This window comes from Lemur catta, chromosome 25, assembly GCF_020740605.2.
Source record: "Lemur catta isolate mLemCat1 chromosome 25, mLemCat1.pri, whole genome shotgun sequence".
NCBI lineage: Eukaryota > Metazoa > Chordata > Mammalia > Primates > Lemuridae > Lemur > Lemur catta.
In genome coordinates, this window is record NC_059152.1 from 6,549,451 (window position 1) to 6,575,173 (window position 25,723).

The following is a 25,723-nucleotide window of genomic DNA, read 5'->3' on the forward strand; positions in this document are numbered from 1 at the left end:
ACAACCTCCCCTCCAACCTGGCCTCATGGGTCCCTAGAGAGGCTCCCTCTGCATCCATCCTACCCCAACCCATTCACTCTATCATATCATTCTGCTTTTCCTTCATAGCACGTACTAGAATCTAATAGAAATTCATTAACTTATGCTTTTGTTTTATATCTGTCTCTCCTCACCCTGAATAGGATATACATTTCAAGAGAACACATTCTCTTGCTCACTAACATCTCTCCAAGCCAAAGACATTAGCTGACCTGTAGAATGCACGTGGTAAACATTTGCAAATGGATGAACATGATCACTCAAAGCCATCTTAGTCTTCGAAAGTTCTTGAAACCTGAAGTTAAAACGCAAAAGAAAAACCTGAAGTCTTTTCATATTTTCTATAGCACTCTACAGAGCCAAATGTTAGGCCCTAAAAATGTATAAAAATAACATGGAACTAAGAACGGAAGGGCTGACTGAAGTAGGCTAATCCTTCAACTGCATCAGTAAGGGCCCCAGATCAAAATTCTTCATTCCTCTAATTACATGTGGAAGTGGAGAGAGAAGGAGGGAGAGAGGAGGGTGCTCTTAGGGAAGGAACAGAGTCACAAAGTCCAGGCTAGGAAGAGTGCCAGCTATGAGCTTATTCCCACAGGGTGTTCTGTCTCGAAGGGCAACTGACCTCAAGGGAATTGTTGGTTAGAAAAACTCCCAACAGCTATTTTCTGGAAATCAGCAGAGAGACTAATTATCAGAAACTTCCCTCCCCATGGAGAAGCACATGGTTCCCCATCTCCCAGTGACCCCTCTGGCCTCATAACCCCCTATATTGTTACACTGTTACCACCTCTGGTTTTGAAGAAACTTCTGGACTATGCATCCACTCAACACGCAGTTCTGTTACTGAACTGCTATTTAAGTATATGGAATAACATTTCTCATGAGAGTACCTTCAATTTCTTCTTTATTTTGTTCAGTTTGGCAGGGGATGGTTGGGGGAGAGTAGGGAAGAACTACACAGCCAACAAATAGAGTAAGGACAAAATGTAGTCACGTCAAGTTCAAGGAAAGAAACTCCCCATTCTGAGGAAATCCTTCACACAACATTAAGGGATTTTATTTTTTTGTTGTTTGCTTTTCACTCTCTGTGCCACACCCAGCTGCCCAAAATAACACAGTTAGGAAGAGTTACTAGTCTCTAACGTAAGGACGGAGCAAGGAGAGAGGTATAAAAAACAACCAGATTAGTTGATTTTTTAAAAAATAAGAAAGAGAGAAATGAGATTACCCTATTCTTTTCAGTTTATTCCAATTCCACATTTATAGACTGACAAGACTTTTTACTTCTAGGTTTTAAGGGAGGAAAATGCAGTTAATTTGGGAATAATTTTTAGTCAAAAAGCCAGTGCTAGACATGGCTAGTGTTTGGCTGTGTCTGTACCATATATAGGTATTATAATTCCAGTTTGCCAGACTCTGATACATCTTCTAGAACACAGCTCAACAACGCTTAACCTACCATCATTCTCAGGTTCTATCTCTTCAGTAATACAGACCTCTCACAGAGGAGGCAGGAGGAAAAACTTTAAATAATCCAATTCTTCCCATAGGAGAAAAAGGTCTACCTAGCCATGATTAGCTGCCACGTCATTAAGAAAATTACATCTCGGAAAAAAAAAAATTAAATCTCAGAAAGGGAGCTTCACAAGTCACAGCACAACCTGGGGGATTTTCTTTCAAATGGGAAGTATCAAGAAGATCTCAGAATATTGTATGTGATACTGAAAAGAGATTGAGTAAGGCTGCAGGTTGTAATATGTAAAGAACAGAAAGAAGAAAAACAGGCAAATGTAGATACTTTATTATGTGCTATCACATCTTGACCTTGGCCAGGGTTCATTTTCATTGTCTTTCAAAACATCATTCTCTCACTCCTTGAACAACAGTGAAGAAGGGTGACAAGAGAAGAGAGTGCAACAATGGAACAAATGCAATTAACCCATGCAGAGGAGAACCCATCACCCCCAAATACTCATAAATCCTAAGCTCTGTATAAGTCAACCCACCAGACCTTCAATATTCTCATGAGAATTTCATATATGAGAATTCCTACATATCTAGGTTTCAGATCCACGCTTACCACAACCAATGCTATCCAGGTACCACATACCTGAGAAAGATTAGCAACACTCTGGCTTGAAAATGACAACCCAGCCATGCTGATATTCATTCTGAAACATGAACATGCGTTTTGAACGACTGCTCCACAGCATTAACTCTCTTTGCGAGTGGGAGCTGGGGGGGGAGAGGCAGGCGATGCTGCTTCCCGTCAGTATCTAGCACGTGAGTGAGTGAGTGAGGGACGCACTGAAGCAGACTTCTAGGGCCCGTGGAAACCTGTGGCCCTTCTGGGATGGGTAACTCTGCCCTGCGGAGCTGCTTCTGCAGGAATGTCTATGCCAGCAAGGTCAGAAATACTGACTAGGAACCACTCTAGTGCTACCTCTGTGGATAGCAATGTGGAGATACCTTAAACAAATACAAGTAGACCTACCATTTGATCCAGCAATCCCATTACTGGGCATCTACCCAAAAGAAAAAAAGACATTCTATAACAAAGACATCTGCACTCGAATGTTTATAGCAGCACAATTCACAATTGCAAAGATGTGGAAACAACCCAAGTGCCAATCAATACATGAGTGGATTAATAAAATGTGGCATATGTATACCATGGAGTACTATTCAGCTATAAGAAATAATGGGGATATAGCACCTCTTATATTTTCCTGGATAGAGCTGGAATCCATTCTACTAAGTGAAGTATCCCAAGAATGGAAACATAAGCACGGCATGGACTCACCATCAAATTGGTTTCACCGATCATCATCTAAGAGCACGTTTAGGAATAACATTAATCGGGTGTCGGGAAGATGTGGGGGGGAGGGGATGGGTGGATACATACATAATGAGTGCGATGCGCACCGTCTGGGGGATGGACACTCTTGAAGCTCTGACGGGGGGGGGGGGGGGGGGGGAGGGGAGCAGGCGGGGAGCAAGGGCAATATATGTAGCCTAAACTTTTGTAGCCCCGTAATATGCTGAAATAAAAAATAAATAAATAAATAAAAATCATCAATGATTGAAGCAGGCTAGAGAACTATTGAGTAGCCATCTGTTAAGAAAAGGAGGCTTGGCAACTATACTTAATACTCCAGTGCAAAAAAAAAAAGTGTAGCGACAGTCACACTGAGCTATTGAATGGCAGAGAGGAGGAAGGAGGAAGGCCTCGCATCACGTGTTGTTTTTAAATTGCAGGGTGACTGATCGCAGTGGCTGTTTCGACGGCAAAGGAGCCTCACGGAGACAGGTGAATTCCCCTACTTACGTCGAACGGAGCTGAGCTCGACTGGGCATTCTGATGACACGGTTCCCTGAAGCAGTCGCTAAAGGGCAGCAGCAGCCCCATGGCAATGATCCGCGAGCAAAACTTCTCTGCTTCTTCCGGCGGCCCGTTCTCCTGCTGGCTGAACAGCTTCTCCAGCAGCGTTCGCCCTGCGGATGAAACACAGTCATTAGAGGGAGTTCTGGCATATTCCCCTGGCTCCCAGCGCTCCCGGAGGAGGGAGGCCTGGTAAATACACTTGCCAGGGAGCAACGCCGTTTCCAAGGCAACGGCCTGCACAGCAGGGCGCCTCTCAACCTTGGAGAAGGCTCTGCAGTCTGGGGCCGGGGATGCCACATAAGAAAAGCACCGATCTGGTTTGCTCTCCTATCCCCCAATACGCCCTGCCTCAAAAGAAAATAGGCCAAGTTATGAGCTGTACAACTTCCATCTAAGAAGCCCCAACCTTTTTGAATAGTTCTGTTTTGGGGGGGGGTTCCCCCCCTTTGGTTTTGTTTTGTTTTGTTTGAGATGATGGGAGGTCTCACTGTGCTGCCCAAGCTGGCCTCGAACTCCTGGGCTCATGCGATCCTCCTGCCTCAGGCTCCAGAGCAGCTGGAACTAGAGGCGTGTGCCATTGTGCCCAGCTCCCTTTTGGATTTAACTGGTAAATCCACGATTTGGAATTTAACTTTGGATGCAAAAGGTTTAAATCCCTTTTGGATTTAATTACAGATGATTCTCTAAGGAAGCAGTTTGTGACCCAACATGCCACCATGTAGGCTCAGAAATGTCAGTGACTGATATTCACAGTCTCCAGCATGGCAATGGGGAGGGGACAGAAGAGGAGGAGGCAGGGAGACTGGCGAAGGCACCAACCCGAGAGAAGTGAACAGAGCTGTCCAGCAAAAATAGCCCTGAAAAGAAAAGTGATAGAGAAACTCAAATTGTTTTCAGAGGCTCGATGGAAATATTACTCTAGGGTAGATGCAAACATAAGTTTTTAATTATTTTCCTGAAAGAGAGGCACAATGAAAAGACAATGGCTGAGGCTCCAAGAGGACCTGGGTCCACCTAGTCCAAGGGTTCTCAGTCCTGGCTGTGCCTAAGTGTCACCTGGGAGAACAGAATCACCGGCATCAGGGCCCAGCCTTGGTTTTATTGGTCACCAGTTGGTTCTACTGTCAGCCAGAGGTGACGGCCATGGGTATAGTCCCTAACCTATTTCTGACACTACCTCATCTCTAACCTTCAGAAATTTATGGATCTTGTTTCCATATTCATAACCAATGGCAGAAGAAACAGAAAATCTCTAGGGTTCCTTCTGGGGCCACAAGCATTCGTCAGTTCTTGCCCTGTCACTGCTCCTCCGTCTAATTAGTGAATTCCTTCTTCAAACCCAGATCTACGTCACTCATCCAGAAAAGCCTTTAGTGATCTCCTTCCACCTTCTTTTGGCATCCTTCATAGCTGCTCTGTGTAATTAATTATTTTGATTAATTAATTACTTGTGCAATCATTTGCTTAATATCTCCTTCCCTCACAAAAACATAAACTCACTTATGGCCGCCATCTATCTATCTTGCAAACCTGACCACTTGCACATAAAAAGCATCCAGACATGTTTTTAGGATTTCTGCATGAATACAACGCTATGATTCTGTGACAGATTCACTCATATCACACGGTCAGAACTGGAAATGAAACATCAGTCTGTACCATCAAACCATAAGTAATAGTAAATAGTAAACATCTTAGGCTTTGTGGGCCACATAAGATCTCCATTGCATATTTTTCACTGGGTTATGTTTGGTTTTGAATGATTTTGAAAATGTATAAACCCTTCTTAGCTCAGGGCTGTGCAAAACCAGGCCAAGTCTATACTTCATTTACAACCACTAAATTTCAAACGTATAAATGTTCACTTCTATCAGAACACTAGTCATTGGTATTAATATATGCCTCTTTCTGTTTCTGTCTGTAAAATAAAACTAATCTCAAAATCTGCCTTTGATATTTGGAGTGACAAAGCAGGACAAAAAAAAAAAAGCCTCTCTATTTTCTCCATTCTTTCAAGTAATTAGAGGATATTCTTTGGTCTCCCAGGAATTATTTGGGGCAAAAATAAAGGATTTTTCCCCTAAAGAAATTCAGTTTGCGGGCATCTAACTGGAACCTAGGAAACAAATGGCATCCCTCAATTCTCAAGCGAGTAATTATCATGACAGTATATCCACTGTATTCATCTTATGGGATGACTGGAAATAGTCCTAAAACTCATTAGTCCTTTCCCACCACTCAGATACTGTGTAGGACTGAGAATAAGGGAAACAGGATCTTGCTTGTGTGTGAGTGAGCGTGATAGAATAAATGTGTTAAGTGCAAATCAAGCCAAAAATCATCAAAGGGGTTCCAGAACAATGTGGAAGAGAGAAGTATAAGCTGCTGGAACTGCAGTTCTATGATGAGCAAACACCCCTAAATCCCTAATCCAGGGTTTCTCTACCACAGTGCTGTTGACACCTTGAACCACACACTTCTGTGTTTGGGGGGTGGGCGTTATCCTGTGCATTTAGCAGCATTTCCGGTCACTGCCACTAGAGGCCAGTAGCACAACCATCCCACTTGCAGCTGTAACACATGAAAATGTCTCCAGACATTGCCAAATGTCCCCTGGGGGGCGAGATAACCCCAGGCTGTTGAGAACCCCTGGCCTAACCTCTCTAAAGGGAACGTCACCTCCTTGCATTAACAGTAACCTGACTGCCCCTGGAGTCCTCCTCCTGCGATCCTCTCAGATGGACGCATTTTATGTCAAATTCCACACATTGGAGCGACAGGAAGTGGGTACCTTCCTCCATCCCCACAAACACTTCCAAATGATTTATTCTCCTGCAAAGCCATCAGCTCCTTTGAAAACTCTTGCCACCAGCTAGACCCTTATGTATCCCCCACCTTTCTGCCACCCACTAACCTCTAGTCATTCCTTCACCCCGACATTCACTAAATAGTCCGCCTCTACACCTATCATCATTCTCAGTGACTTTGACATCTACATGGAGAAAGCACCAACACTTAGGTAGATGCCTCATCCCAGACCCTGAGTCCTTGCCTCCAGCCAGCATTTCCTCTGCCCCATGTCACATCCTCGAATGGGTCACTATCAGGAACTGTACCACCTCCAGAAGATCGATGTCAAAGCTTACTCCAAACCCTCCAGTGGCTTCCCATCACCCTTGGAGTAAAATGGAACTCCTCACCATGACACAGGGGACCCCGCCTCTCACCTCCCACACCACCCTCCCTCGCTGTACTCTTGCTCTTGCCCACCGGACTTCTCCTCCTCCCAAACACACTGAGTCACTCTCACCTTGGAGCCTTTTGCAGCAGCACACTCTCCCCCAGATATCTCCATGACTCCCTCACTCCCTCATCTCACTCAGGTCCCTGCTAGACTGTCACTTCCGCTGAGAGAACTTCCTGGACCACCCTTTCTAAAATAGCACACCTGGTCCCTCTCGCTCTCATTATCCTCCTTACTCTTTAGAGAGCTTAGCCCTTGAATTTGTGCAAGTCTGTGGTCTGTATCCTACTCCTGGAATGTAAATTCCATTTCTGCAGACCCTGATGTTTACCACCTTTTACCCAGGACCTCCAGGAGTGCCTGGCGAGGGGTGGATGATCAATTAATTTTTTGATCACCAGTGAATCGATCTGTGTGCAAATGCCTGAGTGGAACACCCAATTCTTGACAACTGACTTCTATCCTTTAAGCCCTTACTCTGGAATCCTTTGAAAGCTCCATCCACCTTGAATCAGTCTCCCTTACCACTGCTGCGTGATCCATCACCTGTGCCCTATCTCATTTCCTTCCTTACCAGCTTAAGTACCATGTCCCATCACCATAATTAGATACTTCAAACACTTGAGTTCCCTAATCCCTCTCTCCCTCAACACGCTCGTGTGATAAAACCACAACTTGTTTCAATCTGGCCACTTTCTCTTTGCCTCCACCTGAGCAGCTGCACGTTGCAAAAGAAATACACACACACACACACACACACACACACACACACACACACACACACACTGTGGTGTCTGTTTTCACTTTATGCTCACAGCTGTCCACCTCAACGAAGCCCAGCGCTGATCTGCATGCTCATCTGAGCTTCCACTCTTCAAGACAATTTTTAGACAATCTCCTTCCCACCTGACCTGCTCTTTCCAATGATGACATGATCCTCTCAAATGATCTACTGAGAAAATGGAAGACTCTGAGACCAACTGCAAATATGCAAAAACGCTGGACTTGTCTTCTCTGTCGTCTTCCTCACAGTGGGAAGGCTCTCTTACAAACGAGAACAAGTTCTTTCCCTTGTGTTCTGGATTGAATTCTTTGTTGCATGCTCAGGATCTCAGTTCCTTAGCTATCCCTTCTCTCCAGATATGAACACCTCCCTCTTTAATGGACATTCCTAGGATAACACAAACATGCTTTAAGAAAACAAACTCTTCCTTGAGCCTGTATCACTCCCAGCTACTGTCCTATTTCATGGCTTCCTTTCACATCAAGATTACCAGCTGGGGCCAGGTACAGTGGTTCACACCTGTAATCCCAGCAACTTGGGAGGCTGAAGCAGGAGGATTGCTTGAGGCCAGGAGTTAAAGACCAGCCTGGACAACATAGCGAGACCCCATCTCTACAAAAAATAAGAAAAATTAGCCAGGCATGGTGGCATGCACCTGTAGTCCCAGCGACTCAGGAGACTAAGGCAGAAGGACCGCTTGAGCATAGAAGTTCCAGGTTCCAGTGAGCTATGGCCATGCCACTGCACTCCAGCTTGGGTGACAGAGGGAGACCCTGTCTCAAAAAAACAAAACAAAACAAAACAAAACTACTAGGTGGAATTACCTATGTTTTCTACCCCTACCCCCTCACTTCAGCTCAGCTAGCTCTAATTTTATTTCCATCCCTTCAAAGCAACAGAAACTGGTGGCCAACATGCTACCGATAACATTTTTTGTCTTCATCTTACTAAATTTCTTCCTCTTTTAGAAAATGTTCACTGTTGACCAACTCCTACTCCTGAAAGCACTTTCCTCTAATCTTCATAATACTCCTGTCCCCTATTTTCTCTAACTCACTGGCCATTTTCTCCCATGTCCCCTTTACTGGTTTCTATACCCACGACGTCAACGTACGAGGGCTTCCTGGCTCATCCCATTCCTATTCTCTCAACTCTTTCTATAGTCTGTGCTGTAGTCTTCCCTAGTCTGTAAAACTCCTTTCCTCAAAACAGGGTGAGGCTTTGTGGATGGAGGGAAGGGACTCCAGACCTGGACAGAAGACACAGGGCAACTCCATGAAGACCCTGAAGACCATGTTGTAACAGCAGGAAGACGGAAGAAGAAGATGAGAATTCAAAGAACTACCAAACTGGCAATGAGCTTACCATTTTTTTCCTTCAGTATCCTTCAACCTGGACTTAAAGCAGTCCCAAAACCCAGAAGTAGGCATCAACACGAACAAGGAAAGCTTTAAGGAGCAATTTGGCAATGTGTGTCAGTGGTCTTTTAAAAACTCACCCCTTTTCTCAAGAAATTCAACTTTGTAAAATCTATTCCAGGTAAATATTCAGAGGTAGATTAAAAGAGTGATGTATCACAGGATTACTGTGAAGATTAAATGAGATGATTCATGTCAAGTCCTTAGCACAGTTCCTGGTACAGTAATAAATGGATTATTCATAGTAAAAAGTTTAAAAGAAGCTAAAATGTCCAACAATAAAGATATAGTTTAAAAAGAAAAAGATAGCTTTATATCCATGATGGCTATTAAAACCATGTACCAAGGTACTCAACCTCCCTCTCTTAAGCCTGTTTCCCCATCTATAAACTGGAAATAATCATCCTCATTACCTCCTACGATTGCTGTGAGAAATAAATGAAATAATTTTTGTAAGAGACTTAATACAGTGCCCAATAAATGTTACCTACTATTATTTTTATCAAGATACACTTCAAACACTCTGTACTTGTGTTTGAAAGACAAATAAAAATTGAGTTCAACTTAAAAGAAGGAAATTGTAAGTTGGTTCTAAAAGCATTTGAAAAAGTATGATAATAAGCAAGATAATCTCAAATTAAAATATCTTCACCCACCACGTGTTTGTTTTGTTTTATTGTTTTGTTTACATTCAGTAGACTTTAACAACAAGGTAATATTTAACACCCTGCTTGCTAGAATTCCTAACCTCAGTCAAAAAAAAAAATTTCCATTATCTGTTTTACCATATTTATTAAATTCATGCTAAAAACTATCATTCATTTAATGACAGGGAACTTATTAATCATTAGTGCTCTCAAATTATTTCTGCACTATTCCCCCCCAACCCAATATACTTCCACTCCGTAGTTAATAAAAAGTAAAGCATGTGAAATCAACTTTGCAGTCACACTCTAGCTCCAAATCCTCTTACTTTGAGAAGCAAAAATCACAAGATAGATAAACATGGAAACAGCAGTTAGGGGGAAAGTCAGAGAACTATTTACCATCACAACAAATGCTTCAATCCCTCTTGCACGATGAAGTAGTAAAACCATTATGTCCCTGCACTAGAGTTCTGTTGGGCCTGTGACCAATGACACTGTAAAAAGTAGGAAATCTTTTATTTCGACAGAAGAACTATACGGTGTAAAAGGCATTTCCGCATCTACTGTCAGCTCTGGGAGGCACGCAGAGCAAGGGTTTATCATCACAATTTCAAAGAAACTAACTGAAGAATGAAAACCTTCTAGAATCTGCCCGAGGTCATAAGACCGGAGAGTGGCAATGCCAAAACTGGACGCACACGCTGCTCTCCTCATTTTTATTCTGGGGATCTTCTACTTCTGAGTCAGCCAGCAACTCTGGGAAAAGCTTCTGACCAACTTTCTGCATTAAGTTATAAAAGAAACAGACCAGGCAAGTCTGCACCCCGCAGGGGCTAACAACCTAGTTACAACGGCCAAAGCTCAAGAAGGGACATTTTAAAAGCAATCTGTTTAGAACACACGGCCTTAATTAAACATCCTTAGTGGAACGGGGTGGGGTGGGCGGGGAGGAGGAGCAAAGATAAGATATAACCAAGTACTCAGGAGTCCGTCATATGCCAAAGAATGTCCTAGGCCCATCAGAGGATATAATGAAAACATGCTCCCTCCCCTTAACTAATAATAATACAGTAAGACGATGTCGGTGGCAAACCCTTGTAGAAGAGATGCAAAATATGGGCTCCCAACTGGTGACAACATAGAACAGGGAGAGTCCCTGGCTCTTTCCCTATTTGCCTGAGACAATAAAGTGTCTAAATAGAAATAGAAACCTCCTTGGAAACAATAGGAGTATTTTTTTTTTCCCACTAGGCCTTAATGATGTATGTAAGTTTTCTGTTTTTATTGATCCCAAAGACTAACAATTTTTTTGTCAGTATTATTAATGGAATCAAATTACTCAGTGATAATCCATTGCTTTTAATCTTCAGTATTTCAGAGTCAGAAGAAATCTTATAGATCATTTAGCTCAAACCCCTAATTTCTCCTGTAAAGAAATCAAGTCCCAGATATTTGAGTAATTGTGTCTAAGGTTATAGAAGGTTATAGATACCAAAACCAAACAAGGTTACTGCAAAAAAAAAAAAAAAGAAAACTACAGGCCAATATCCCTGATGAACAGACATAAAAATCCTCAACAAACAAAATACCCACAAACCAAATTTAACAACATATTTTAAAAGATCATTCACCATGATCGAATGGAGTTTATCAAGGGATGCAAGGATGGTTCAACATATGTAAATCAATAAATATGACATACCATATTAATAAAATGAAGGACAAAAGCCATGATCATCTCAACAGATATAGCAAAAGCATTTGACAAAATTCAACATCCACTCATGATTTTTAAAAAACTCCCCCAAAATGGGTATAAAAGGAATGTAACTCAACACAATAAAGGTTATACACAACAAACCCACAGCTAACGTCATACTCAGGGGCGAAAAGTTAAAAGCTTTTCCGCTAAGATCAGAAAGACAAGGATGCCACTCTCGCCACTTCTATTCAACACCAAAAGCTTTACCACTCAGCTATAAGAAACAATGGTGATATAGCTTCTCTTGTATTTTCCTGGATACAGCTGGAACCCATTCTACTAAGTGAAGTATCCCAAGAATGGAAAAATAAGTATTACATGTACTCACCATCAAATTGGTTTCACTGATCATCACTTAAGAGCACATTTAGGAATAACATTAATCGGGTGTCCGGCAGATGTGTGGCGGGGAGGGGATGGGTGTATACATACATAATGAGTGTGATGTGCACCGTCTAGGGGATGGACACATTTGAAGCTCTGACTCGGGGTGGGGGGTGCCGGCAAGGGCAATATACATAACCTAAACTTTTGTTCCCCCACAATATGCTGAAATAAGAATTTAAAAAAGTAATAAAAAAACATATAAAGCATCCAGAAAGTAGCTCAACAAAGAAAACACGAACCTTCTGTAGAAGAAAGTTTAAACTCTATTAAAAGGACATAAAAATGATTTGAATAAACAAAGAGCTCTTTCACATTCTTGAAAAAGATGATATTGTAAAAGTGATAATAATCCCCAATTTAATCTACAAATTTAATAAAGTCCCAATCAAACACCATCAGGATTTTTAAAGAAACTCTGACAACCTATTCTAAATTTATATGGAAGACGACAAGATCCATGTTGATGGACTAAGTCAACATTTAAAAATACTCCTCTTTGAGATAATCAGACATATTGCAAAGTCACATTTATAAGTCACAAGTACCATATGGTACTTGGTAAAGACAGAAAAACACACATAAAAGGAAAGAATGGAAACCTCAGAAACAGACTTATCTATATAAGGGAATGACATAAAGGTAATATCAAAAATCAACAAAATCAACAAGTAAAAGACTATTTAGTAGATGATGTTGGAAAAACTGGCTTGCCATATTCAGAAAAATAGAAACAGATCCATCCCTACATTATATCATACACTCAGAAGGGCTCTAGATCAAAGACTTAAATGTAAAGGGTGAAATGACAAGACTATAGAAGACAGAATTTTTGTAACTTAGGAGAAAGAATTTCTTAAGTGAGACAAAAAAAGCACAAACCATAGGTTAAAAATTGATTTGATTCTATCATAATTCAGTATTTCTGTTTGACCAACTACATTACCAATCTAAATGCAAGATAATTACCAGGGGATGATATTTGCAATATCTAAATTTTCAAGATTCAATGATCACATAGACCTAAATCCATTCCAAATGGTTTAAATAGGAAGAGATTTACTACAGGGTAGTATTTCATTTACAGAATCTTGGAAAGCCTCAAGGAAAAAGGTTTTAGAATCTTTTTAGAAACCACCCACAAAGCCATAGATAGGACCAGGTCACCAAAGAAGTGGCTGCTGCTTCTCTGATCTAAAGCCCTGGGCTCTAAAAGCACACTTCCACTGCTAGGATCAGGGGGCCTCATCACTGGGTGGGACCTCCGGGACCTCCAGAAGTGTGTTGTGCCTGCTACCAGCCACACCGGCTGCATGGATGAGCCACACCCCACCCTTGGCCGACATAGAGCTAGCGCCTGGACTCTAGATCCCTGCTTAACATTGCCCTGGAAGAATTAGACAGTTCCTCAGCTGTGCTTGAGTAGAAACAAGGGTAGGAGGTTAATCTCCACCCTCACTGAAGCTTTCCAGATCTGGCACAAATTTGTCAAACCTAAATCACATCTGAAACACAACCTCCAAGAGACTCTGAAAAATGTCATTTTTAGATTTCTGGTCTCTAATGTAAGGAAAGATCAGAAGGACGCTGAGTGACACTCCATCATATCCCTGACATCGGTAATAGAATATCTAGAATATGCAAAGAACCCTTGTGAATAAACAAGCAAAATCAGGAACTCTAACAGAGAAATGTAAAAGGATATGAACAGGCAATTCGCAGAAGAATAAACTCAAATGGCTAAAATTTTTCTCAAAGGCGTTAGTCATCAGATAAATATAAAGTAAAAAGAAAAACAAGATACCATTTTCCCTCTTGGATTAGCGGAAATTAGACAAAGCTAATTTGCTGTGGTAATGGAGCATAAAGTAGGAAGACATTCTGGAAACTAATGATCTACATAAATTCAGTAAACATTTATTTGATGCCCTAGCAATCCCACTCCTGAATGTACATCCCAGAGAAATTCTCACATAGCACTCTGTACGGGACTATTCATCAGAGTGTTTTCTATGGTGACCAAGAAGTATAGGAATCTAGATGTTTATTTCCATGAAAATATTTAAATAAAATCTGGAGACTACACCCAGAGCCACCATTGTACAACTCTAGGGGAAACATTAGGCACACAAGAGACCAGGTGAACAGCGCCCCCTGGTGTTGCACAACCCGGCAGAACTTCCACCCTTGGGAATACCATAGAGCAGTAGGTAGCCATAAACCAGATGGAAATTCACCCCGAAGACTTTGTACACTTTTTCCCCCAAATGCAGCTGAGTTTTAGGGGGAAAAAGCAATATCATGAGGTCTACCACTCAAAGTATTTGTGTAAACTCATCATGAACAGAAATATCATATACTTTATAAAAATACCTATGCTTTCAAGGATGCCAAACACATCAAAGCAGTTCTCTCTGTCTACAAGGGGAGTCAGAACGGGAAATGAAAATACAGCAAGGACAAAATGGGTTTTGCAGAGACTAATCATGGGGGAGTGTTATGAACTGAGGAATATGACTAAATGGATTCCTTTCTTCTCTGAGGACCAGGGAGAGAGAGTGTCAACAATATCTAAAACTATCAGGGAGAATGTGAGATACCTGAAGAATGATCAGAGCACCCAGGACGAGGTGAGGAAAATAGAGACTGAAAAATGAGGGGACAAAATTGCAGAGCATTCAATGATGTTAATATGTATTAAAATATATATGGTCTATTACCCATAATCTATGAATATCAGATATAATAATTTATATATGATAAAGAACATATTGTCTATATTAACATATTTAATATATATGCATTAAAGAATTTAAACTTTAGCCTCAAAGCAATAGGGAGGGGAACAAGGAAATGTTTCTAAACTGGGACTAGCCTGCTCAAATTTGTATTTTAAATAGTTTACTCTCATGCCTTGTGCAGAATGGAGTAGAGAAGAACCAGGCTGTGGGCAAGAGAGCAATGAGGACACTATTGACAGGGATCTGAACTAGGAAGGGTACCGGTACTGGGAACAGAAATTAGAAGACATATTAAAAAGATATTTAGGAAAAGAATAGGGAAGATGGAAAGATTAATTGGGTGTGAAGTCTGAGAAGGATGGAAGAATCAAGGAGTATGGCAGGGCTGGACCGCAATGCCTTGACTAGGAGACCCAGGAAGAGGGGGTAGAGAGGATGGGGAAAATAATAAGTGTAGTTTTAGACACAGTGAATATACTAGACTTGTGACGTCTAAGTGAGATGTGTCTGATGCCCAGAAGAGAGACAGGAACTGGAGGTAAAGATCTAGCAGTCCATTGGCAACTGAAGTTGGGAATGAAGCCAAGAGGTACCTCCAAAAGGAAATTGGAGGCTCAACCTTAGAGATTTAGCCTAAAGCTAAACCTAAAGCCACATGCCCATCCTTTATGATCCCTAAGTAGATGGTATGAAAATGATCTATGAATTTAGAGTTAAATGAGTCTCCTTAGAGAAATAATCCAAGTCCCAGATTAAAGGCTGCTAAAATCAATTTTTCACTTACATCACATTGTCAGCCCCGTCAAATGTCTCTCCACCTACATCAGTGCAGTTCTTATACAACCCTCTACGCCTATCCCCAAAACATTGAGCCCAACAGAGTCAACACACTTCTAGATTTTTCTAAAAATAGAAGAGAGCCAGATCAAACCCTATATCCTGAAAGAAACTGCAAGGCTACCACCCAAACATTTTATACCCTCGAAGCCACTGAACCAAAATAGCACGGCAAGAACAGTAAGATATAATTGGCTTGTAGAAGAACATCTCGGAGAACTGCAAAATGTAGCACTTCCCACAGAGAGCTCACATCACCTGCCCTCTCCAAACAGTCAGGGATTGGTTTACAGGGAAAAGAGGGACCAACTATCTACCAGAATGTAAGTTTAAAAATGAGTTGCAATAGGTTATCCCTACTGTTATCCCATTTCTTTTATCACACTTTTAAAAGATAAGATTTATATCTTAATAATGAAGAGACTCATTGCTTATAAAACTCTCCACAGAGTATTCTAATGCATTTATTTGGGATCCTGAAATAGTTCTGTTCTAGCCCATTTTCCTCTTAATGGGCTTAAACAAGTTATACTTCTTTAAGGCCAATAAAACTTTTTTTTTTTACAAAAGTAAAAAAGCTAGGAGCTTTCAAAACCTTCTAATTTGCAAGAAATTTTTAATGTAAATGCAAATTTCTAAATGGAATACCACAGACTCGCAAACATTATTTAAGCATATGTAACAGCACAAAAAACTGAAAACATAACAAAAACCAATACATTAAAGTATATTGAAGTAAGAGAATTAATAGTACTGCTTTTATTGACCAGTTTAATCTCTGAGGAAAAATGCAAAGCCTATAATCCACCCAAGAATAGGAGATGACTTACACTAAAGATAATGAATCTAAAAAGACTGGCTCGGTATATTTTGTGCCAATATTAGAAAGACTCTAAATCTTTGGGTCAGACATTGCACAACACAGCTTTGCCTTTCATGTATTTTCATAAAACAGGATCAACCACCGTACACAATCACTGCATCAGGGTTGGAAAATGCAAGGTTCTACATTCACATCAGATAATCACAGTCCAACCAATTTCAATCTCCTTTGGCATGAAGCAAAAACGGGTCAAAACTATCAATGTCAAAATATTACTGCTCCCACCATCAACTATAACATACCCAAGGCATCCTTACTCCATAGTATAAATGGATTTTCCGACACAGGGATTTTCTTGAGCTCTAAAAATCAAGGAAAGCTCTAAATATGCAGATTATCACTATTAGGCAGAAAAGGTACCTGCTGGACCCATCATTTCTACAGGGTCACAGTGTTGAAAGGGACCTGAAGGAGGAAGTTCCCAGCAAGGCTGCATTCACTTTCCCAACCTGGGAAACCAGGGTATTAAAAAGAGCTAAGAAATTATTGCTCCGTGTCTTACAGGAAACCAATGGCAAAACTGCAAAGGGCAGTAGATTGAAAGACTTCTCAACATTCTCTCTTGCCATAGTGCTGACAGTAGCTTACTGATAAACATTCTTTCCTCTCCTGTGTACCTAAAGCAACCATTTCAATGACACAGAATTACTGTCCATACATGTCCTCTGGTACCTCTGAGTACTACAACAAAGAATCCTTCTGCATGAAGTACAAAAAGAAACCTGAGTAGTGTTTCTGCATTTTAAGCATAATTTTAAAACACAATACAGGCTTGCTTTTCTCAAGAAGTTATTCCATTCCTCCTGAAAATAAGAGCTCTATTTTTAGCCTGTCGGAGCTCTGGCATAACAATAATAAAGCTTCTAATGGGTCCCTGGTACACTAGAGCTTGACTAGATCACAGAAGAGTGGTGGCAATTTGGCTACACAATCGTCACTTTCAAGCACATCTTTATAAAGGAGGAAGACATAAATTTTTCCCTCTCTCACCCCCATAGTGGAGCAGATGCCAAAAGGATACGATTTCTCTAGTACAGTTAACAGCTTCTTAAAGCATCCAGTAAGCCATTATTATTTGTTCCTATAATTTTGTTGTTAGAACTACCTGACTTTACTAACTAAAATTGCAAATTGAGTAGAAGTCATATTTTATGTATATTTACAGTTTTAATATTAAAGAGACTTAGAAAGTTTTCAGTCACTAAAATTATATCCAATAACCATCAAGTCACAGGCAGTACTTATTTGATTCTTCCTAATGCTCCCTTAATGCTAAATTTCATTAACATCAGGTTATTACTTATAATACAAAAGCAGAAATAAACAGAGGAATAGAACTTTCTCTATTCCCTTTACCTCTTCTTTCATTACCAATAAAATTTATATTTGGAAGCTCAGCGTTACTGTAATATCATTACTATTTTAAAATTAACCTCCAGAAACAAGAATAGACGTTATTCTCTCAACAGACATTCTACCAAAGTATCATTCTGCCTCCACCACTGATTCAATCACTCCTCAGTGGAAACAATTAATTTTGACTGCCCAAAAAGGTTAGCAATTTTCCAGCTTAAGTTCAACTAGTTTTTGTTGCCAATAGGAGGGAGGCCTGGATATCCAACTCATCTATATCACAACCCCCGCAAATGGAGAAAAAATATTCACCAAGACCTCAGTATATTCCTTGCCTATCACATTGACTGGCCCACAGCAAGGCACAGAATAGGTATTTGTTGGATGGATTAATAGAAGAGTAGACGCTGAATGAATGGACGGAATCAGGTGAGCAGACAAGGAGGAAGGAAAGGCAGAAGGAGGCGAGAAAGAAGACCAAAAGAATCCCTAAATCCAAGAAGCACATATAATATGATATAGATATTAAGTACAAAGACAACGGGATGACAACCAGTAAGGTCTCGCTAGAAAAGATGCAGAGGAAATGGAAATTCAATCAGTCCTTTTCAGACGCTAAATCAAAAGAGACAAATTATGTGTTCCAAGAGAGTAAAACTGAGACAAAGGCACAAAGTCAGGGAAAATGAAATGCAAGTTCATAGAACAGTAAGCAGATCAGTTTGTCTACAGTAGAGAGTTCACGAAGGAACTCGTAGGAGGGTGAAGCTGCAAAGTCAGGCGTTGGTAGCCAGATGCTGTGCAGAATATAAACACTGAGGGTGTCAACTGCTGCCTCCTCTTCCCCGAACTCCCCCCAATCTCACAGCCACACCCCATCATCTGCTTTCCTTATCCAAACCCCTAAGAAAACCAAACTCTGATAAAGTGACAAAAATGCTAACAATCATAGAAAAATGAAAAAGAAAGAAAGAAAAACAAAACACGATGCATAAAATAATTTTCAAAAAGAAAAGCCCTAGTGACTAGAAATATTAATTTTCAACTAGTATCTGGTCAATTCACGTCCTGCCAAGTCTTTTGTATACAGTTTCAGAGTTGTTTTGTTTTAACAAATTTGGTTCTAACCACTTGGAACAATGAAGTTTATTAAGACAATAAATCAGGTCAGGAGAGCAATTAGCACCAATTGAGTGCCCCTCATGTACCAGGAAGATCTGTAGGGGCTTTAAATATACTATTTCACTTAATCTTAACATTATCAACTTGAAATTGCTCCTCTACCTTCATAGATATGTGGAAAAACTACCTGAGAGTCACTTAGCTAAATAGCAAAGCTGGGGAGTGAATATATCTAGAATAATAGTAGTTAGAATAACCACTGCAGTCATCAACCAACTGTATATTTTCTGCATCTTTTAAATAAGATCAGAAGGAAAAGCACTAAAAGTACCTGTTCCACTTCAAATACTCATGGCTTATGTCCAAATGCCTGAATGCACTTAAAACTAGGCCAGTCCTCAACTCAGAAAGCAGCCATTAAAACCATCACTGAAGCTACCGGGGTACTTGACTTCAATCCAAACCATAGTCCTAAGGAAGCCATGAGAAAGGATGTTTCAGACCAATCTAAAATGATTTAAGAGCAGTGCTTCCTGTCCTAGCTTATGCTGCCAAATTCTGTTTTGATATATGGAACCAAGTAAGGCAGTATTTAGGGAAAAGGATAGCATTCCTATAACCTGCTTTATTTTACAGTAAGACATAATATATGTCAGGGATAATTCTGACCTTCATTCATTTAGTAGACATTAACTGGACATCTATACTCTGACAGGTGCTACTACTAGAAATCATACAGCTCCTGGCCTTAAAAAATGCAGTATAACAATTTAACAAGCCACATGAGAAAATGTGTACTCCTAGAGTGGATCCTTCTCTCTATTGATACAAAAAATCAAAATAACCTTTAGAAAGGCCAAAATGAGAGTTACACAATCCAAGTTCTAAAGCTCACAGACTTTATTAATTAGCCACACACTTTATTAATTAGCTAGTTGTCCAAAAACTCACCGATCCACTTGGTTTTATCTTATCCACGTTAACAACAGATTTGGTTTTCTATAGACATATCCTAGATGGGCCACTTACTAGCTTAATGCCCTTAGGCAAGGTATCGCACTTGTCTGAGCCTTGGTTTGCTCATTGGAAAAATTAGTAGAAACAGCTACACTTCAAGACTGTTAAAAGGATTCGAGATAATTATGTAATGAACCAACACAGAGCCTGGCATTTAGTAGAAGTGCAATAAATATAGCTAATATCATAATCACAGGATTTATAAAGCCAACAACAAATTGATCAGAAAAAATCAAATTACAAGGAATTGGGGGTTGGGTAAAGAACAAAGATAGTTCTAAGAAGAAGTAGCTGACAGCAAGGAAAGAGTGAAGAAACTGTATAGACACAAAAACAGAAACTGCAAACTGAAGCCACCAATCTACACACTTCAATAGCTATTGAGGACATCACTAATGTTTTCATAGATGTCAAAATGATGTGCCTGAAGATGACATTAAGCCCTTTAAAACAGATTAAACTTTTATTCTATGTGTTTAAAAAAAGATAAGCACATAAGTGACTTTGGAAAGATTCCCATCAACAGTGATTTAGCATCACAAATCTAACCTGTTGGATATCTAAACTTTAATTAACTGCAAAACTCTAATACCAAGCTTCCGTTATACTTAATGTGTCAAGGAATCTCTCAAATTTCAGAAGCAATTTTTTTTAACTAAACACTGAAAAATATCTATTTCAAACAAATTGTGAAATATTTAAATGCAATGGCCTAAGACATCATCAGTTTCTTAATAATTAAAATAATATAAAGTTTTATTCTCCCTCATAACTAAATGTTTTTCTGTCTACCAAAGAGACACAAACATACACATGGAGATCCCTTTTCACTTGATTTTTCTCCCTACATTTGGAAGGCAGTAAAAAGCAGAAAACATCTGTTCCTTCCTGCAGAGCTGACAACTCTCATTCTATGGTTTAAAAATAAAAGATCCTTATGGAAGCTCATAGATATAACGATCACCTGCTTTGAAGGCAGCTGGCGATTCATTGATCCAAATATATGCAAAATTAAAACCAAAAAAAACGATTCCCCAAGGACAATGCTAGTATTCCCCAACCTTCTGGTAATTTCCAAGACACCCATAAAAAAATCACAGAAGATGGTAAAGAAGAAAATGTAATGCCAGATGACAAGACAAGAGTCAACAGCTGAGAAACAGAGGCCTGTGTCAATCTGGATTCACTCTACCACCGTAAGAATAGTTTCCATGAGAGCTGCCTAGAGAAAATCTGGTTCCCTCTGGCCAACAGCCACCCTCCATCCAGCCCCCAAGGAAGGCCAGATGTTCACCCATTAAACGAGAACACCTTATTAAAAACAGAAACTGGAAAACCTCATAAGTAAAGGCCCTAAGTCCTATAACATTTTCAGAAACAGCTTTTACCCTATATACCATCTTAAAGTTCTGAACATCCAAACAGGAGTAATAAGCAAGGATATTCAGACTTGAATCAGTAGATTTTGCTTCTATTTCTGGCTCTTCCTGTGAATGAATCACAGCATGACCTTGAGAACGTGATTCCACCTCCTTCTCTACCTCCATTTCCCCACCAGTTATAAGGGTAGGTTAAACCTACTGATTCTTTTTTCCTGAACATTGCCACGTGAATGAGATGAATATATGGAAGCTGCTACACAAAAAATTTTATCTGCTGATCACTGAGCAGTTATATCCAATGATCAAACACAAAGTAGGTGATGTCCACATTACAATGACTTACTCTGCACTTTTTCTCTACCCAGTTAAAAAAAATCTGCCTGGAGAGGTCAACAAAATCCAGATGCTTCCTGATCAGGACTCCTTTTGGAAATACTTAGCAAATTACAATAAAAGGCAAGTTTCAAGAAGACACTTCTTTTAAAAATGGAAAACAAACCTTCAACCTATTTAGAGTCCTATAATCTTTCAGGACTCTATTCAATCCTCCTTTGTCAAGTCTTCTTTCCTCGTCTCCTGCCAAGGAGAGAAACCAGCCACTGCATCCTTGGTGCTACTTGCACACCGTGCACTGTATTTATTTCATGTCACCTCTTCATTTAGTCAGTGAGCCGTGGAAAGGCAGAACCATAATTTAATGGTCTGTGTATTACCTACCATCCACCATATTGCCTGGCACAATGTGACTGCTCAGTATATATAAAAATGTATATGTCTATATCTCACACACACACGTATATACACACATATATATCTACACATGCATGTATATACAGATATGTGTATATACACATATATGCAAATATACGTGTATATTTGCTAAATGAGTAAATTTCCAAAGCCTTATGCTACATTAAAATTATCATTAATGACTGATAATCTTAATGATGGTGAATTATTTTCGTTTTTAGAAAAATTTATAAATGAATATTACCTAAAGAGAAAATACATGACTTCTCATCAACATTAAATTCACAAAAATTAACTCTAGAGCTTTCCAATCTTCGTACATCAAAAAATGTCTTTTGTTGTTGTTGTTTTGCATGTTTCTTATAATTTATCTAGTGGGTATAAAAGTACAGACATTCCTTTTAACTGAATCTATCCAATAGAGAAGGGCGGAAAAGAAGAAAAAAGAGCATGTGAATAGAATAGAAAAATCTACTTTTAAGTATAAGATTTAAAAAATGCAAAATAAAAGCTCATAGATGAAAATAAAAATGTGGTCGATAAAAGTAGCTAACCACATTAATAGCATTTAGCCAGCTAAAAAGTAGCTGTCCTCACTGAGAAATTTCATGTAGGGTAATGCTTGATAGATAACCTATTTATTAAAATAATAGATTTTAAAATTTTCATATTGCACTTGGATTTTTTTGAGGCAGAGTCTCATTCTGTTGCCCTGGCTAGAGTGCCATGGTGTTAGCCTAGCTCACAGCAACCTCAAACTCCTGAGCTCAAGCGATCCTCCTGCCTCAGCCTCCCAAGTAGCTGGGACTACAGGCATGTGCCACCATGCCCGGCTAACTTTATATATATATATTTTTAGTTGTCCATATAATTTCTTTCTATTTTAGTAGAGACGGGGTCTCGCTCTTGCTCAGGCTGGTCTCGAACTCCAGAGCTCAAACGATCCTCCTGCCTCGGCCTCCCAGAGTGCTAGGATTACAGGCATGAGCCTCTGCACCTGGCCTGCACTTGGATTTTTTAATCAAATATTTATCACAAACCTACCAACACTCACATAAGTTTTCTTTTTCTTTCCTATTCACTAAACTCTAACACTGTATTTCATTTAGTAATTGAAAGTAGATGTTAAGTAAATGGGAAACAAATTGAAACTTTACCAGTGGGCTCTTAGGGTAAGGCCTTGGGACCTATAAGCCTAGCAAGGATAAACTCATTCTACTACTTGACACTGACCACAGTAACCTGACCCTTTAGCTGTGCTTCATGTTGCCCTGAGTGTGAGAGTCTGTAACAAATGCTAAGCAGGAGAGGTATCAGTTGGACCAGGTGTGTTTTTGGCCTTTTTAATCGCCTTCGCTACCTCCAAACTACTGCCTGTTCTGACTGGATCATGAAACCAAATGAAAATGATCCCTACTATTCTACGTATTTATTAATTTCCTAATAGTATACATCAGATTTGCTTGCATCGGCAAATGGAAGTGACCAGTTAATTTCGCTAAGTAATAGAACCCTGATTGCTGCAAGATAGAAGCTACATATTACATGTATATTGCTACATTTACATACACATATGTATTAGAGAGGTCAGAGATCGCCTTTGCATAGAACTGGAACAAATGATTAGTGCCTCCAACACCGAGCCTCGCAAAAAGACCATGAACCATTTTATTCTTTCTTTACGCTATGGTGATGAGGAGGGAAAGAGAATGATGGTTTAGCTAACAAGGCAAAAAAGAAGTTTATCTGCTTGGCGTGACCCTGAACGTGGAGAACAGCAGATGTTTGGTTAAATGGACAGAGCATCTTTTTCTTGAGATGACTTAGGACAGACACAACTAAGTTGTCTCCTACAAGACCTTGTAAGAAACCAGAAAACCAACAAGCACGTCCAAGGCCCTTCACCGAAGGGGTTAGGTGGGAAGACCGGGATTCCTTATGAAGAGGTGACCTGTCGCCACTAGCAGGTCACAGCCTTTGAGAGCCCAGGGAGGGAGGGCGCCCTGATTGGCAGGCGACGTGCGACCTGGTGGCCGGCAGCCGGATGCGCTCACCTGTGAACACGTTCTGGAAACCATCTGCGGCCGCGGGCGCCCCGGACGCCTTGGTGGCGGCCGGTGCGGGGGACACCCCACCGCCGCTGCCTTCCCCGGCCCCTCGGCACGGCAGCAGGTGCGCGGAGCCGCCCGGCCGCGGCGGGGAAGCGCCCAGCTCCTCCGTCCAGTCCGCAGAGCGGCTCAGGCCGCCCGCGAGGCCCGGGGAGGCGGCTGCGGCGGCCAGGGCGGTTCTGGGTCCCCGACTCAGGGAGGACTCCAGCCGCCTCTTGACCCTGGGGCTCTGGCTGGGGGACTGGGACGGGGAGTGATTGGGCGAGCTGAGCTGCCGAGTGGTGGTCTTGATGTAGCAGGGGGTGATGAGCGGGTAGGGCTTGAAACAGCGCGGGCTGGGCGCGGGGCTGCCGGGCAGGGAGGCGGCAGTGGGGGTGCCGGGCCCCGGCGCCCCCTCCTCCGGCTCGCCCCCCTGCAGCCTCTGCGGGGCCTCCCCTCCCACCTCCGGGCCCCACTCCTCCCCCGGAGAGCCCCTGGGGGCATCCTCGAAAGCATCCTCCTCGCCCTCCTCATCCGTGTCCCCAGCCCTTGGCGCGGGAGCTCCGGCCGCGCTCGGCCCCGGCCCGGCCTCGGGAAACGCGAAGGCCGTGGACGAGGGCGAGTCTTCGGCCGCCGGCTGGGCCCCCGGGAGGCCGGGCGCCTCGCAGGGCAGGAGGCCGCCCGGGGATCGCGGCCGCTCTGGCACCGGGGGCTCGGCGACCCGGCTCTCGGGCAGATCGGAGAGCGCGGACAGCGCCTGCTCTGGGTCCACGCTGCCCGGGGCTTCCGCTGCCCCGCCGCTCGGGCCCCGCAGGAACCGGTCCAGGCCCAGGAAGGCCCCGGGCTGAGGGGAGGTGGCGGTGGGGGGCGCTGCAGGCTCCTCGGAGCCCAGGAGGAGCAGCTGCTGCTGCTGCTGCTGCAGGCGGATCGCCTGCTGGATGTCTGAGAGCAAATCCTCCTGCTCCGTGGCAGAGTGAAAGCTGTAGATGTCCGTGTCCGAACCCGAACTGGTCCTTTGTCCATCCTGCGCCCCCGCTGCACTTTCCAAATCCCCGGCGATCGCCCGGCCGCCGACCCCAGCCTCGGCAGGCCCAGGACCCCCCGCCCGGGTCACCTCAAAAGGGTCCGCACACTCGGTATCCGACAGGCCCGTCTCGTCCGCCGAGAGGCTGAGGTCCGGGGTCTTGGCGAGCAGGGAGTGAGCGCTGTCCAGCTCCCCGGTCTGCAGGGCCTGGGCGTCCAGCACATCCTCGCGGGACCCCCCAGCGCCCTTCCCCTTGGACAGGTTCTTCCTGATCCGCAGGTTGGAAAACACGGAGGCTCTGGAGTCCGACTTGCTCTTCTTCTTGCCGGGCTCCCCGCCGCCGCCGCCCCCTGTCCCCTTGCCGAGCTTGCCCAGCGCCTTCTTGCCCCCGCTCCCCTTCTTTGTGGCTTCCACATCCCTGGGCCCCAGAGCATCCTCGGCGCCGCCGCCTTCGTGCAGGGCATCACCTGCGCTCCTCTTCAGCTTCCCATCCTGGTTCCCCATGTTGCAATCCCGCCGCTGCTGCGCCGCCGCGCCCCGGGCACTCAGGCCATCCCGGCCCTCCTGGGCCCCGGGCCCGGGCCGCGGGAGTCTCCGGGCCGAGTCAGGCGGAGCAGCGAGGCGCGGGGAGGAGAGGCCGACGCGGGCCCTGCCGGCCCGGCTCGCATCTGCCGCCGCTTTGCATAATGCGCGGCGGCTGCTGTCGCTGCGGCTGCGGCTGCGGCTGCTCGGGGCCCGCGGGGCGCGAACATGCTCAGTGCAGCGCCTGTCGCCCGCCAATGGCTGCTCGGGACGCAGCCCGGGCCTGGCCCCCCGCCCGCCGCCGCTGCCACCGCCCCCTCGGCCCTCGCTGGGCTCCTC

General features: G+C 42.6%; 1 protein-coding gene across 1 annotated transcript in view; it reads right to left on the bottom strand.

The window, feature by feature from the left end:
- The window catches only part of FMN2 (formin 2), a 222,729-nt gene extending 197,363 nt beyond the window's left edge, over positions 1-25,366 (bottom strand). The window contains 2 exon segments of the mRNA XM_045536998.1: positions 3,371-3,537; positions 23,806-25,366. Coding sequence (XP_045392954.1) covers positions 3,371-3,537; positions 23,806-25,366 — 1,728 coding nt within the window.
- Positions 25,367-25,723: the final 357 nt, after the last annotated feature.